Source organism: Plectrocnemia conspersa, unplaced genomic scaffold, assembly GCF_051122295.1.
Source record: "Plectrocnemia conspersa isolate PC_06_02 unplaced genomic scaffold, ASM5112229v1 ptg000005l, whole genome shotgun sequence".
Lineage (NCBI taxonomy): Eukaryota > Metazoa > Arthropoda > Insecta > Trichoptera > Polycentropodidae > Plectrocnemia > Plectrocnemia conspersa.
Window position 1 is genome coordinate 11,495,788 of NW_028277169.1, and position 14,887 is coordinate 11,510,674.

Consider the following 14,887-nt stretch of genomic DNA (forward strand, 5'->3'; position numbering starts at 1 on the left):
CTGACGTCGGTTACTTGCCTATAAAGAGTGCCATGACTTCCGATTCCTTGCCAAACGTGCATCACCGACGTTTTAGAACCGCTGTAAAAAAATTTGCCCAATCCATAATAAACGTTAGTGCTCAGATCAAACTAATCCTCGTATATATCAAAATTAAATTATATTTATTAGTTATTTTGAAAGTTTGAGAACCATGCATGTTTTCGGAGATAAATCTTTGATAGATCGCAGCCGAAGTAGGCACAGGGGACGGATACGTAATGAGTGTTTATTGACGAATTTCGCAAGTGGAAAATCAACTTTTGAGTGTTTCCGCGTGCGTATGGGCGCGCTTATAAATATTCACAACACAATAAAGTTTGATTTGGCGCCATCTTAGAATAGTGGGCGCGTGCGCATGCGTAGACCGGCGATACGGACACAATCATAGGACGGTTGCAAAGTATTCGTAGCGAAAAATATTAATTATATTTAAAATAAATATTTTAAAATATTTATCCTAACGTATTTACATATTTTAATGCAGCTTTTAAAGGTTAAGAAAATACAATACATCGCTCTGAAATTTCTTCAAGAGCAATATTATCGGTATTAATTATTTTAACAACTGGTATTTTAAAACAAGATGGCAAATAAATATAGTTAGTGATATAACGGTTTTCGTGAACATCCCGTAGTTTTAATATAATATTAATAAATCACAGAAATCTACTTGATTATTGCGAGAGTTTATTAGTAATTATGCCACATAACTGACATAACTATTAAACAATAAAATCATTTTTAGAAAACAACCATCTGTTAATAAGTTTAAAAATTCCCGTTTATTATATTTCAATAGTTTGTCTTTTTTATGGTCTGGTAGCTATAAAATAAGCTTTGAAGTTGTATTATCTGCTTGAATAAAAAATAAAAATCAAAACCATTAAGTCGTTTCTATAGTAAAACTCGTACTTGTACGAATATCTCAAATTTAACAGTTGTGTAAGCATATTTTTTATTCTCAGTACCTATTCTATCTTATATAAATATATTTTAAATTCAACATATAAAGGGTGTTTTTTTTAGAGGTATAGAACTTTAAATTGAAAGAAAAGACATAAAAATCATGGTAATGGCCATTGTATTAGCTTTACTGGAAAAATAATTTTATACCATTAGTGTTTAAATATGATTTCGAGCAGATGTGACCGTATATCGGCAATAAGCAATGTTGGCAAATGTTGGTTTCCAATTCATCCATTGCCTCAGGTTTATCGGCGTAGACTAGCGACTTCACATATCCCCAGAAAAATTAAACCAGAGGTGTTAAATCATACGATTTTGGAGGTCCATTACGTGAAATTATGCGCCTATCGAATGTTTCCTTCAATAAATTGATTGTGGCACACGCTGCGTGACATGTTGCGCCGTCATGCTCTTCAAAACTCTTCAATTAATTAAGAGTATGCGTGGTGTAAAAACGATCCATGGTAATTCAAATTACTTGCTCGGATGGACGTTTATATCAATTGTAAAATGGACATAGCGCACGGTAAGTTTTGCAAACTGAACCACGATTTAAAAAATATATTTGCAAGCGTTTTTCTGGCATAAATCTATTCATAGTGAAGTTGCAAAGCAAACTGAGCACAAATCAGCTGTCAGCTGTAAAATTTGCTGTCGCTGGAAAAAGTGTAGCCAATTCGAAAAACAAACTTGTAAAAAACACTCTTTACAATACATTTAATTCATATATATAAAGAGAGTTACTACATTACCCCATTGCAAAACCATGTCATTGGTATTAAGGCCTCACGATTCCGACCAATTGGGCGAGCTAACCGCACCCTTTCATCACGGAGAGCGATCCTCACAACCCATAGTACTGGTTATTATCTGATCGATGCTCATTGTATGCCGCTTGTTTGCACTTAACCTGTCAGAACAGTGATGTATAATTATTTTATATAAATTAATAAAATGTATAAACAAATGAATAGATATTTTTTTAGAATATATTTGTCCACCGATACTTATTTTTATATAACAATTAGCAAAGCTACAAAAACCTCATCTGCTATGATCGATCGAAATTGTAATAATAAAAGTCATTATTTAATTAATTAAGTAAAATATAGTTTTTACGTTGAAAAATATTTGTAATGAAAATAAAAAATAAAAGAGTGTCAACTCGTTCGTGTGCTACGCGTAGGCGCAGGCGCATGCGCGTCGGCGTCGGCCAGCGTCTCGGGTCCGCGGCATCGGAGCCGGCAGTGCGTCAGTGGTCTTCGCGCAAGCGAGTCGCGTCGCCGTCGGTGTTTTCGTCGTTCCCGTTCCACCGTTCCCGTGTAGGGGCTCTCGCCGGCAGGCTATGCTCGTGTCGCCCCCGCTGCCCCCCGCGCCCGCACCCGACATGTGCGAGCCGCAGCACGCCGCGCACCCGGCGCACCCGCACCACCCCGCGCCCTCTACTCAGAGCATCGCCGACTACCTGGCGCAGCTGCTCAAGGACCGCAAGCAGCTCGCCGCCTTCCCCAACGTCTTCATGCACATGGAACGCCTGCTCGACGAAGGTACGCATGCGCGATCCGTCACCACCGCCGTCGCCCAGGGTGTCTAGGTTATGTCCGCCATTGTTTTGGCCGAAAACGAAACGATGACCTGTTGCGCCGCCGCGATTCAAACAAGTGTTTGCGTTGCATCCCCGTGATGTGCGATTTCACCCAGGGGCTCTAAACATTTTTTAAATATTTTTATTATCGACTCAACGTAGATTACAAATTGATTCACTACACATACGCGAACGTTATTTTTTAAAAACAATGATTTCTAATATGAATATCCGATTTTTATTTGTTTATACATTTTATTTATTTGTATACATCGATGTTCTGACGGACGTTCACTAGCTGCCGGCTCGTTCGCACCAAACCTATATAAAATACGTTTTAAAATTTAAATAGGTAAAGTGCGAACGAGCAGTACGAGTCAAAACAGTGATTTATATAAATAAATAAAATTTATAAACAGATGAATAATTATTTTGCCCGATTACAGGAAAGTACCTAACATACGCACTACTTGAAATTAAAAATTACCAATATATGAGCCAACCTTTTTAATAATTTTGTGCATTGGATAGTTGAACATCGCGAAATGTTTTTCGTTGAAGTTTTGACTTTGTCGAGTCGTAATAGATAGAACTCTAAACAAACTATTATCCAATTTCGTCAAAAAAATGAACTCGTTATAATAGTTTTGCGAAATAGTGAACTTTGCATACGTAAAATTATCATCCAAAATCATCTAAAAGTAAAATAGCAAATAACTTGCATCATCTCACTAGTGTCGAATATCCTACCGTTAAAATTGGGACACAACTACCGATTTAGTTTTGTTTTGTCGACAATTTCCAAAAAAATTTTGCTAAGCGACAAAAATAAAACAATAGCTTTTTTAACGAAAATCTAAAATATTTCAAACAACTCGATATATAATACACAAAATACCACTTTTTGCATGAATACTGATATCTATTGCCGTAAAAACTATCAAAATATGATATTTTCAAAGTTTTTTCCTGAAATTAAACGAGTACAATTTAAATGATTAGGCAATGCATCAATGAATCATTTTCCGAGTTTCACCTTTAAATAAACGCACATATAATTCGTTTTATGGAACAAACAAGTAAAACGTTCATCTAAATTCATTAATATAAAACACTTATTTTTATTTCACAAAATATATTTGCCTTAAAAAAAACAATAATTAAGCGTAAAAACTCATGCCCCACTCCTCCCTACCCAAAAAATATCAGTAACTCTTAAATGCAATTATCCGTATAATTAAGTGTTTTTATGTTGTCTTTATAAATTGCAATTTTTCATGAAAAAAAAGCAGAGATGTTTTAAGCCGCGCAGCGCAAATTTTTAGGATATCTAACTAGAACTCTTATTAGGGACCTAAGTAATGGAGAAACGATGTTATTTAATTTTTGATAAATTAACATCAATATTTACACGTTAAATACCGTGTGTATAAATTTGAACGATTTGCAATTTCAACTTGATGCGAAAAAAACACAAAACTGCATATTTATTTCTCCCTTTAGTTAAAGATTTAAAAAATCTATATCCTCCTTTTTGTTTAAGTCAGATTTACAACCTTCCACGGCTTTTGAAACCCATCTAGTTTATAATATGATTCAAGGAACCCTAAATTTAGATAACAGTGTTTCTTAAACTTTGGTTATATACTCAAAAGTCCATATAAACAAATGTAAATGTAATCGCAGACTATTCTTTGAAAACACTGGTTTAGAAAATAAAAAGAAAAAACGAAATAAAACTGTATTTCCTATGAAACTCGTAAATACAAAACATTAATACATAAGGACAAAAAAATACAAAGAAACACAAAAATTGATGTAAAAAAATCATAAATGTTTGTTTGTCTTGTTTTTTAACATAAAGCATATTTATATTCGCAGTAATCGTTGAGATTTGCAAACGAATTCTTGAATCATTTGCATCTAATCTGTTTTTGTATTTAGTGTTTGTTGCTGCGTACAGAGAGAAAGATCTTTCAGATATACATGCATTGATACAAACGATATTTTACAACTCGCGTAGCAATCTCAGGATATTCATTCATAATTTGAATCCAAAAATACATAATATCAACTTGAGTAAATGTTAATTTTAATAAAAAATTTGTCGATATAATAATGTGTTGTTCTCTGAAGGGTTTAAAAGGATTTTAAATCCAAGATGATTTTTTTTGGCCAGGAAAATATTCCAGAAGTTTTTGTTGTAAATCTGATAAATGCTGCAGCAAATTATATTTGATATTTTTTATTGATTTGCGCCTTGTTCAGTATTTCCTTTTAAAATACATAGACCAAAAATTTAATTTGAGAATAATATCATAGCATCTATTTCATTTTGTACTTTGAAAATATTGATATTTGTCGCTTGGAGGGAACTGTTAAGTTCATTATAATTCGCAAAAATACCTGCAAGATATGCCATTTTTAATCCAATCCGCTTCATTTAATTAAGTTATGAATATTTGTTTTATTATTAAAGTTATTGAATTTCATCTCAGTTGTCTTGGCCCATAAACGCAGAACCCTTTCAAAACTTTTGCTGAATCCAGGTGGAAAAATTGAAGTCTTGTAATAACACATTTCGATCCCTAACTTGTCAAAGCAAATTTGTGGCTTTTTCTGTACATATGCCATTCAGTTTATGAAAGTGTAAAATCCTTATTCATGTGCATTTTTGACAATGGTAAAGTCTACGACTAAAATTCAGTATTTGTTTCATTGTTCAAGCAAAGTTCTTAAAATGCATCATTCAGGCTCTTCAATATTCTTAACGAGCCTCCATTATCCTCAAGGTGTATATTTTACCCCATTTGAAGTGAATTAGAAGAATTCCTCGACCCCCGCAATGGTTCATAATTTATCTTACATATGTTAGAGGCAAGTGTGAATTTCGAAAATGCATATATTATCTATACTTTGCGTTTACACAGTCAGTTCTAGAGCTATCCATTTCATCATTATTCATAATTTAGAAAGAAAAATTATTCAAAATTAAATAATTTATAAATTCAATAGGTATTTTAAACCATTTATGCCAGAATAATCTTGTTGCCAATTTGTATAATCCTCCTTTAAATGGATTCGTTGCAGAGTTATTCATTGGGTGTTCACTGACTAACGATATTTTTTTTAATTGGCTTAACAATTAGGTTGGTTGACAAACACACTCGTCTGTCAAATCTTGTTCGTTGACCATGTAACTAGTCACGGCGGAGAGTTCATACACTTACTAGTCAAAGCATACATTATCTAGGGAAAGTATACACGAAATGTAACATTGTAAGCTTTAATTAAAACTCTTAGTGCATACTTTGCCTAGTCATTGTATACTTTATATCGGAATAACATATATATTTGCCTAATGCATCAAATAATTAATAATATATCTTGAATTTGTGAATAATTTCCAAATGAAATAAATCAAAACCATAACGCGTGAAGGCCCTTTACGTAAATGGATCTCGAGGTACATTTAAATGCCCAATTAAACGTAATTTTCCGTGTGAATTTAACTTATATGAAAATAATCTGGGAACGGCGATTGATTCAGGATGTATTGGATCGAAGTAACAGTATAATTTACATGTCGCTATCGAGTTCGTAGAATTATCTCGGCTCTCGCTTTGGGCAGTCACGAAAAAGACACAAACCTGATTGAAAAACATACTACCATAGGTCTACCAATAAATCCATGATATAATCTGTAATAATAAATACACAAAATCGAAAAAGTTATTCTTGTTTACGTTTGATTTATAGAAAACGTAACGACGATGACTAAGAAATGAAACTGAAGTATATAAAAGTTCAAGAGACGCGGTTCACTTCGAGGGCACGACATTCCAGAGAAGTAGGTGGGTTGATTTTGACCCTGAAACCCTACCGTTATGAGACCACTTGTCCCAGTCGATTGTTACCTCTCCGTCATCGACGGAGTGGTAAAAGTTGCTCTCGAACCGGGTTTATCGGGCGTAGAAAGAATTAACACTAAAGAGAGAAGGGAAATGCATTCGGATTTAATTAGATCGACGATTGAAACAAAAGCATTTCTCGATCTGCGAGGCGATCGCTTCTCGCATATCAATCGACATTTAGCGGACTTGCGTCATTCCGCGATGATCTAATAGGCTGCATAGATCTATTTCAGAGGTACTATATAAATTTCGCGGTGTATCTCCATCGCCGAGACATAAACTGCGCTCTAACAAGACTTGGAAGTAATAATGTGTCTGAAGCGTTCGTAAACGCATCGTCGACTCGGCGCGCGGTTATTTCTGATCCACGTGTCCCGGAGAACGTAAAAAAAGTCGATCGAGTGAAAAAGAGCGAACAACAACAGGTGAGAGGCGAAAATGCAAAAGAGAGGGAAAGCGTGAACGATCCTGCATTCGTTTAGTTTTCGATTTTCGCCACAATTAACCGTGAAGCATATAAATAATGTATTGTAATGGCATTCTTGTATTGCAGAATATTCCGCTTTGGAACTCGTCCAAGATGCTCGCGAATGAATGGTCTTAGTATTTTGAAAATAGCAAAAATCCTATGTGATGTAATAAAGATCGTCGTCTGGTATCTGCCTCTTTGACCTCAAAATTACAGGATCAAATTCAGAATTGCTCCTCGCGACCTCTTATTCTGCTGTGATTTTCATCACTTCCAGATGTTCGAGAGATTAATATAATTTTACTGTATATAATGAGATTTCTTTTACTTTCCAATAACGTTAGTCCAAAACGGAGAGATTAATAATAAATAAGGTTGATAATGACACGGCTCGTGAACGCACTTCCTTATCGAGAGAAGAAGAAAAAGGCTGATGTTCGACTTTCTCTCGATGAGAGATGATAAGACGCATAAAAATCGGCATCTTCATATGCGAAAACACTTGATTACTTCAATTTATCGCGAGTGCTTCCTTCCCATTTCAATTCAGTATCTAAAAATTAAAAATTGAGATGAATTAGCAAATATATCTGGTGAATTACTCGCTGCTACGCCTCGATTTGATCAAGTGATGGTAAATAATATTTGTTTATAATATAAACCAATTAAATTTTCATTATTATATTATAATAGCATGCGAATATATTCTCGCAGATAAAGTTTATAGATATATAAATAACAATTTAAAATTTATCTTTCGTATTAATCGCTGTGAGCGTCATGGAGCGATAAGATCCATCGCTTAACCCACTCCGGTGCTGAGAGATTTAAAATATTAAAGAAATAAATGTCTTTATTTCGAATGCGAGTTTGATATTTTCCGTTGAAAATTTGCACATGTTCGGCCTTATACGTATCAAGTGGCAGTTTTCGATTCTCGAAAGGTTCGTTCAACTCTTCGCAGAGATTCGTGGATGTTTAGGGTTAATGGTAGATTTGACACGAGAGCGATAATAGTGTGCGAGTAGACAAAAATGTCGTGGTCGTTTCGTTCGCAATTACACAATTAGAGTCGATTCGATGTGTACAATAAATTTTCATCTGCCCTGTCATTATTCCCAATTTTTAATTGTCACTAATTTCATTTACGCGGTCGTATAAGGGTCAAACCGACTAGTTTTAATCGATAACGAACGGCCAATTGACCGCTATCCCACGATCTTTATTTTTATTTCACTCGTGTTTATTTATGTGTATATAGATAGGTGTGGGTTTTTATTTGTAATCCTCCCAATGTAAAGGATCGACGCCAGATTATGAGCAAATCCGGATTTGTGTCATACCTATTCTTTCCACCATCTCGATGGCGTTCATTTATTGTTTTTTCTATAATATTTTATAACCGTTCGATATTATGATAATTTAATATTTAATCTATATTTTTTTGTAATAAGCTTATAAAACTTTTTCTTCTGCGTTATACAAACGATATTGCTTATCTGACCAAACAAGTGTGCATATAAATCTGCAAATCTCCGCCGACATGTACCAAGCATATTTATTAGACAATAACAATTATTCTGTTTCCGCTCCGAATCGTCGCATTGGCCAGACGATCAAAAACTGCATTGGTATCTTGTTTGCTATATAAACATGAACACGCCCGTTCTGAATCATTTCCATCGGAATATTTTACCTTCAGACACTTCAGTCAGAACTTGATACAATTTCGCTTCCGACTTGGAATAAACGAGAGTTCAGCCGGATTCCCAACCATGTGGTCCATTAAAACCAGAGAAAATAGCCGCTTTTTGAACTCCGGCCGTTAACAATGTTCAGCTATAAGCAGTCACATGAATTCAACCAGATCTTTGAGATGTATTGGAGATTACAGTGAAAACAAATATACATCTAAAATTTCGAAAATTTTACGATGCACTTTATAAACAAAATATAAAAACAGCAAAACTAGTACATACGATAAGATCTGGCGTCATGAAATTTGCACGAATTATTATGTCTAGAATTTCAGCTTACAGTGCCATTTTCATTATGAGCTATGCAGCTTTGAAAAATGCATTTAACTTTTATTTATACATTAAGTAAAAAATAATTTAATGATATCATAGTAAAAGTAAATTACCAGTCACGTAATAAATCATTTACAGTCACTTACATAAGAATATAAATATTTGTCTTAAAAAATATTGACATATTTTATAGTATCCTATTTTTATAATCCAACCTATAGATTATGACGCATAAGATCAATAAAAAATTTAAATAATTTACTATTCTATACTGCGTCTTCATACAAAATAAATTGGCCATACACAAGTATTAAATGCATATGTTTTAAAAGATGTGCATTTAAATAAATACTTTGCTCCATGCAATAATTTGTTTGTACATTTGTATAAGGTAAATCTTCGAATTATTTATTCGGAAAAGAATTCTTTGCGTGGAGTTATTCATGGGGTGTTCACTGTTCTGATCAATGCACGCTCGCACTTAGTCTGTCCAACACTAATGCACAAACAATCGTTTTATGGAACAATTATTTTATATATTGCTCATTTAAATTGTCCTCAAAAGTATTTAGTGATTGAAAATAATAAGCTAAAAAACATTTATACTTTACCTAGATGTAATTATCACTGTTGTTTATGCCATGGACCGATTAAATCGGCCCACATAGTATGTAACTTTTCCTACTGATAAAATTGTTTATTTTTCGTAACATGTCATAGTACCGGAAAAAAAAACATTCTTTTTTTCAAATCGTTCATTTTATTTGTTGAAAACAATATCTCGATATTGCTTGAAAGCAGAAGCGGATAATAAAACAATGCTCGTTGTGGCGGATTATGACAGTAGAATAATATGCGGTACTTATTTATTCTATAATATTTACATAAACATACATAACTAATAATAATTTATGTTACTTTTTTAACATACGTAGAAATATTGTTGGTTGAAACATGGTAAAACATGCGAGCTGTACTCGGATTGTTTTTTTCGGTCTTTTTTATTACTACTAACTTAAAATAATAGTAATAATTCGAATAACGGTATTGCCTGTTTTTCTCTCGGTGATACCGGTATTATTGCAATCCCTATACACACTATACCCTCGCATATAAAATAGTATTGCCTATAGATATAGAAGGCAACGATAAATGAGATTTGTTGAACTCGCTTGAAAAAAGCAGGTAGCAAAATGCACTATGTTTTCAAACAAAAAGGCATTTCCTATGTGATTTAGCAAATGATAAAATAAATCAAAAATGTTTTTAAAATATTTTAAGGTACTTTTATATATTTTTAGATAAAATTAGTTTTCATATTGAATAATGTTCGAAGTAATTCAGATCGTTATTTATACAATTAATGAACTCTTGTTTTTTTATTTAATATATTTCGCTTTCTAAATTAATTGTAATAATGAGATTACTCACATAATAATTTTGTATTTATAACGTGTGATCCCGCACGTGACAAGTGCAGGCGTATTGAACATTCTTAATTTTGTTTGAAACTCAATTGCTCTTAACAATAAGTTTTGTTTACTAATTACTGGATTCATGAGTATTTTAAATTGTTCTGAACCTAATTGGGTTCTCTACTCACGACTTACTTCAAATAGTTTTTTTTATATAATGTATGTACATATAATAATAATATTAGTTTCTATATCTACTTATATGTATGAAGGTATGCAATTATGGCTGAGTATCATTTGAAGGAGTCAGTTGGTTATATTTCTCAATCCGGTAGTGGTACTAATGACACAGGAAATTATCCCACAAATATATGTAATTTCCAGATTATGTAGAGAAAAACTTAACACCGCATCCCGGGTGTCTTTGTTTAGTGAATTATACACATTTTTCGAACAAACATGGGCGTTTTCAGAAATCCAACTGATTTGACAGCGTCGCATAGTAATTTCCGACGCGTCGCCCTTGTAATTTTAGACGGTCGCGTGTCGAAAAGCAGAAATAATCGTAATAGACACACATAACCATAGACTACACGGTCCATGTATTCCAAGTGCCCAGTTTGGTTAACGATGCCCTCTATATAGTAATAAACGCTGCGTTTTTACGATTCCGATTTCAAAAATCAACTGTGAAATTGCGACATTTATAATTTTTTTAGTGAGTTATACTTGAACGCCGCGGGTGGTATCATTCCGCCATTGTAGATTCCGAATTACGAAGACGTTGATTGATCGCCTAATTTTTTTCTAATGACTAATCCGTTCTTTTGTCGGATTAGCGGTTGTGTGCGCCTGCAGTACGAATCCAAAAATAATAACCGGACACTGTCGTGTTGCTCGGAATGCGCACAGCATTCTACGTTTTGTGCTGTTATGATAATTGTCTTTTTGATGAATCGGGTTTTTTTGTCGTTGTAAATAAATGCTTCGAAATCGCTCAATCGTCGAGAAAAAGCTTCAAAGCATGATTTTGAAAAATGTGTATTTCATTACTGTTATATTTTACTGCCAGTCATTTCCACGATCCTTTCTAAAATTTAAGATTTGTATATTTTTTATGGTTTGACATTTAGTTGTGGAGAATTTTAAAATGGTAATAGTGTAATAATTCAGTAAGACATTGCAGCAGTCCATTATTCTTGCATTCACATAGCCTCATTATAGACTTCCTGCTACCTTGACCATGTCATGCACTTATTTCATATGCATTGTGTTCTACTCGCATGTCTTGTCAGCACTTTTGTTCTGAAAGTTGTAAAATTGCAAAATCGTGTTCCGTTCGTTGTCCACGTTTACTCCCAATTCTGTAGTCAATGTATGCACATATAATATGACCACAATCTAAGTTTGTATAACGCTCCGTTGTGCAATTGTATCCAACGTCTCGTGATATGTGAATAATTACTATTTGACGTCAACTAGTGCAAATTCTGCTTCGGCGTTGTTCGTTCGTCAGCGCCTTTTAGCGCCCCATCTATTACTCTTACAATCCCGATAATGATTATGTCGTTCTTTGTTTTAAACTTACGCCATGTTTGTTAATTTTTGGGGTCAGTATCAGTTTCTTCATACAAATATAACGAATCTTCGCTTCGTCTGACTTCGTTGTTTATTTATATGCGCTCGTTTATTAGGATTGGCTGGGAACGAATGTTTATCATTGATGATGGTGCGGGACCGGTTTCTGTTCTGCACCATCGTCAGTCGAATCATTTTCATCGTACACATAAAATGTATCACACTGCGCCGCGCTGCTGCGATGATTGTAATAATTATTGCTACCTATGGTCCTATTTATTATAATGGAATTTCGCGTGTGCTGAATTGTTTTCGCTTTGCGGAATTTATGCAGTGACATCACAAATGTCGCGTCACGAATGCACACCGGCGCGTAGTGTGTTGTGTGCTTGTGTGTGACAAATGGTGACACATTGACAGGGCGCAAGGAAGACGCATAGTGGTGTGACGTGCACGTGCGAATTTGCGATCATAAATCAATTCTTTAATGTATTGCTTAATTCAAAAATGATACCATTTTAGTCTAGCTTTATGTGTATATTGGCACTGTCCTGCTGGAATCACAGGTACTTCAATCTTAACACGTGAATAATATGAAGATTTTCATATTCATAAAACTATCTTGTGTCATTAATAAAAATAAGGAAGAGCAGTGGACCTAAATTGTATCCCTGCGGTACTCCAGAACGAGTGGAATATTAACATTACGTCTTAAATAGGCATTGTCATATTGCATTTCGTACCATACGGTCCGACAGAACACAGATAACATCGATTAAGTTGAATACCGCGACTAATTTGCTATATTTAGAACAAGCTTTTTTTTTAATAATCATACAATTTTAAAATGCAAGATTGTTTTTTGTATTTGCAATTGTAAAATCAATAAACTGTGAATTGCGTACCAATAAAATAAATGGTTGGGAGCTACTGACCTACTTTAAATAGGTCGAGACGATTTCAGGGCCAAATATTAGTGGTAAAACTTCGGTTAGACAAGTTAGGGATTGATGAATATGCGTAGGAAGGTCGATAGACGGTGACGGGATGCAAGTGATAGAAGAGGGATGGAGAGAAACTATTTTAATTAATATGGTTTTAGTAACAATAACTAAATAAATACGTAGTTTAACGTGTGTTTTGTATGATTTAACGCACAAATTTGAAGATCCTCCCCGAAACCTCAACCACTGGATTCGTCAATGACATCCAAAATAACAACATAAAATTGGTGGCTTCAGTGAGCTTTATCGAGACCCGCCAATTATTTTCATTATTAATTTATGCTGGAACGTGAAATATTATCCATTTTTAATCAAGCATCAAACAGCTTGCTCTTCTCCATTAGAGAAAAGTCGAGCTTCCCGCTGGCGCCGTTCTCCTCAGAGTCTGCTTCGATTCCGCGTATTTATAACGTGATCTAAATCTGGAATTTGTATAGCCGGAGCAACGATCATCTCGTGGTTGGTCGTATACTGCGTCTCTCGCTCCCGCCGAGTCTCACCATTTACTCCCCCATTCGGTTTTATGGTAATCCGAGTGTCTTCTTCGCCCACGATCGCAATACTTTTACCATATTTCGTCGGCTTTTGTCCCGCGGAACAATTACGCGGACGCACGTAACTGTTTGCTCCGCGCAAATATGTGTCGTTCTCGCCGTTTGCTCAAATAATACTGAAAATCTTCGAAGCGAAGGCCGACGCGGGTGTATTGACACGCTATAAGCCGATGACCCGTTCTTCTTCTTCTCTTATTCTATGCAGAAGGAAGAAGAAGGGTTACAATGTCCCGGGCTACCTCGCGAGCAATTAACGAAATTTTTCGAATGCCTCGCGTCGCCGACTTTTTTCTCTCTGTTGTTTTTAGACCGTTGGAGATAATGTCAAGAGTGGTGTTTGTCCAAGATAAACGCTCGTCGTATGGACGAAGGTTTGGCTAGTCGCTCTATAGAATATTGTTATTGCAAAAACGAATTCAGCGAAAGAAAAAAAACATCTATTCTGGTGCAAATGTGTAAAATGAGCCAATGTTATGCGCAGTAGTATGTACAAAGTCAATTGTTATTTCGATGAAGATGTTTGTTTATATTCAGTAGAAGATAAATAGCTTCAATTCTAAATTGCTAAATCCACAATATCATATGTTTTTTATCATAGTTCAGTCTTAGCTTGAAGCTAGATACTTCTGTGTCTGATTTTGTATTTATATTATAAGAAATTTTGACTGTTTACTTAGGTTAGGTCGCTTAGACAACTATGAGTCATAAGTCGATTTAATTTGGACGATTTTTTCTGATGTCACGTATGGTCTAACTGTACACATCTTAGAAAATCGTAAAGCATACTTTTCAATACCGTTCACTGCCTTTTATTTATGAAGAGGTCAATCGTTGTTCAAACATTTTCGGTATTACTTAGGTGACTCATTTCCCAGCAGTAGATGAAAGCAGTAGGCCACGTAAAAACCTTCTATTTTTAATGAACGTATCGAATTTAAACGCATCATATTTATGTTTAATTTTCTGTTGATTTTATGAGGCACACCTTAGTATAACTATCGTCATTCATTATAGCGAATCTTCTATATCCGCCTTAAAGTATCTACAATTATGCCATAAATTATTTTAACGCTCGTTTCGATCATACTGTATTGTTATAAACGTGTGTAGAACTATGTAAAGTGATGCTAATTTATTGTTTTTTTTTTCTTGTTTCAGGTGAGGCTATTTGCTTTTTAGTACAATTATTTGCCGTGTACATCGATGGGTGAGTTTCGTGACATTTTTGGCAACCCTATCGTTCACATATATTGATGTTTATACGTCGGTCCGGCTCGTTTTTCTCGCGGTCATGATACGCCAATTATTGTCGAGATTCCCTTTTTTGGAA

General features: G+C 34.6%; 1 protein-coding gene across 1 annotated transcript in view; it reads left to right on the forward strand.

The window, feature by feature from the left end:
* Positions 1-2,254: 2,254 nt before the first annotated feature.
* Positions 2,255-14,887, forward strand: part of how (protein held out wings) — a 108,227-nt gene continuing 95,594 nt past the window's right edge. Inside the window, exon 1 of the mRNA XM_088186590.1 lies at positions 2,255-2,555. Within this exon, the coding sequence (XP_088042716.1) occupies positions 2,354-2,555 (202 nt within the window). The 5' untranslated portion in view covers positions 2,255-2,353. The remainder of the gene's footprint in view (positions 2,556-14,887) is intronic.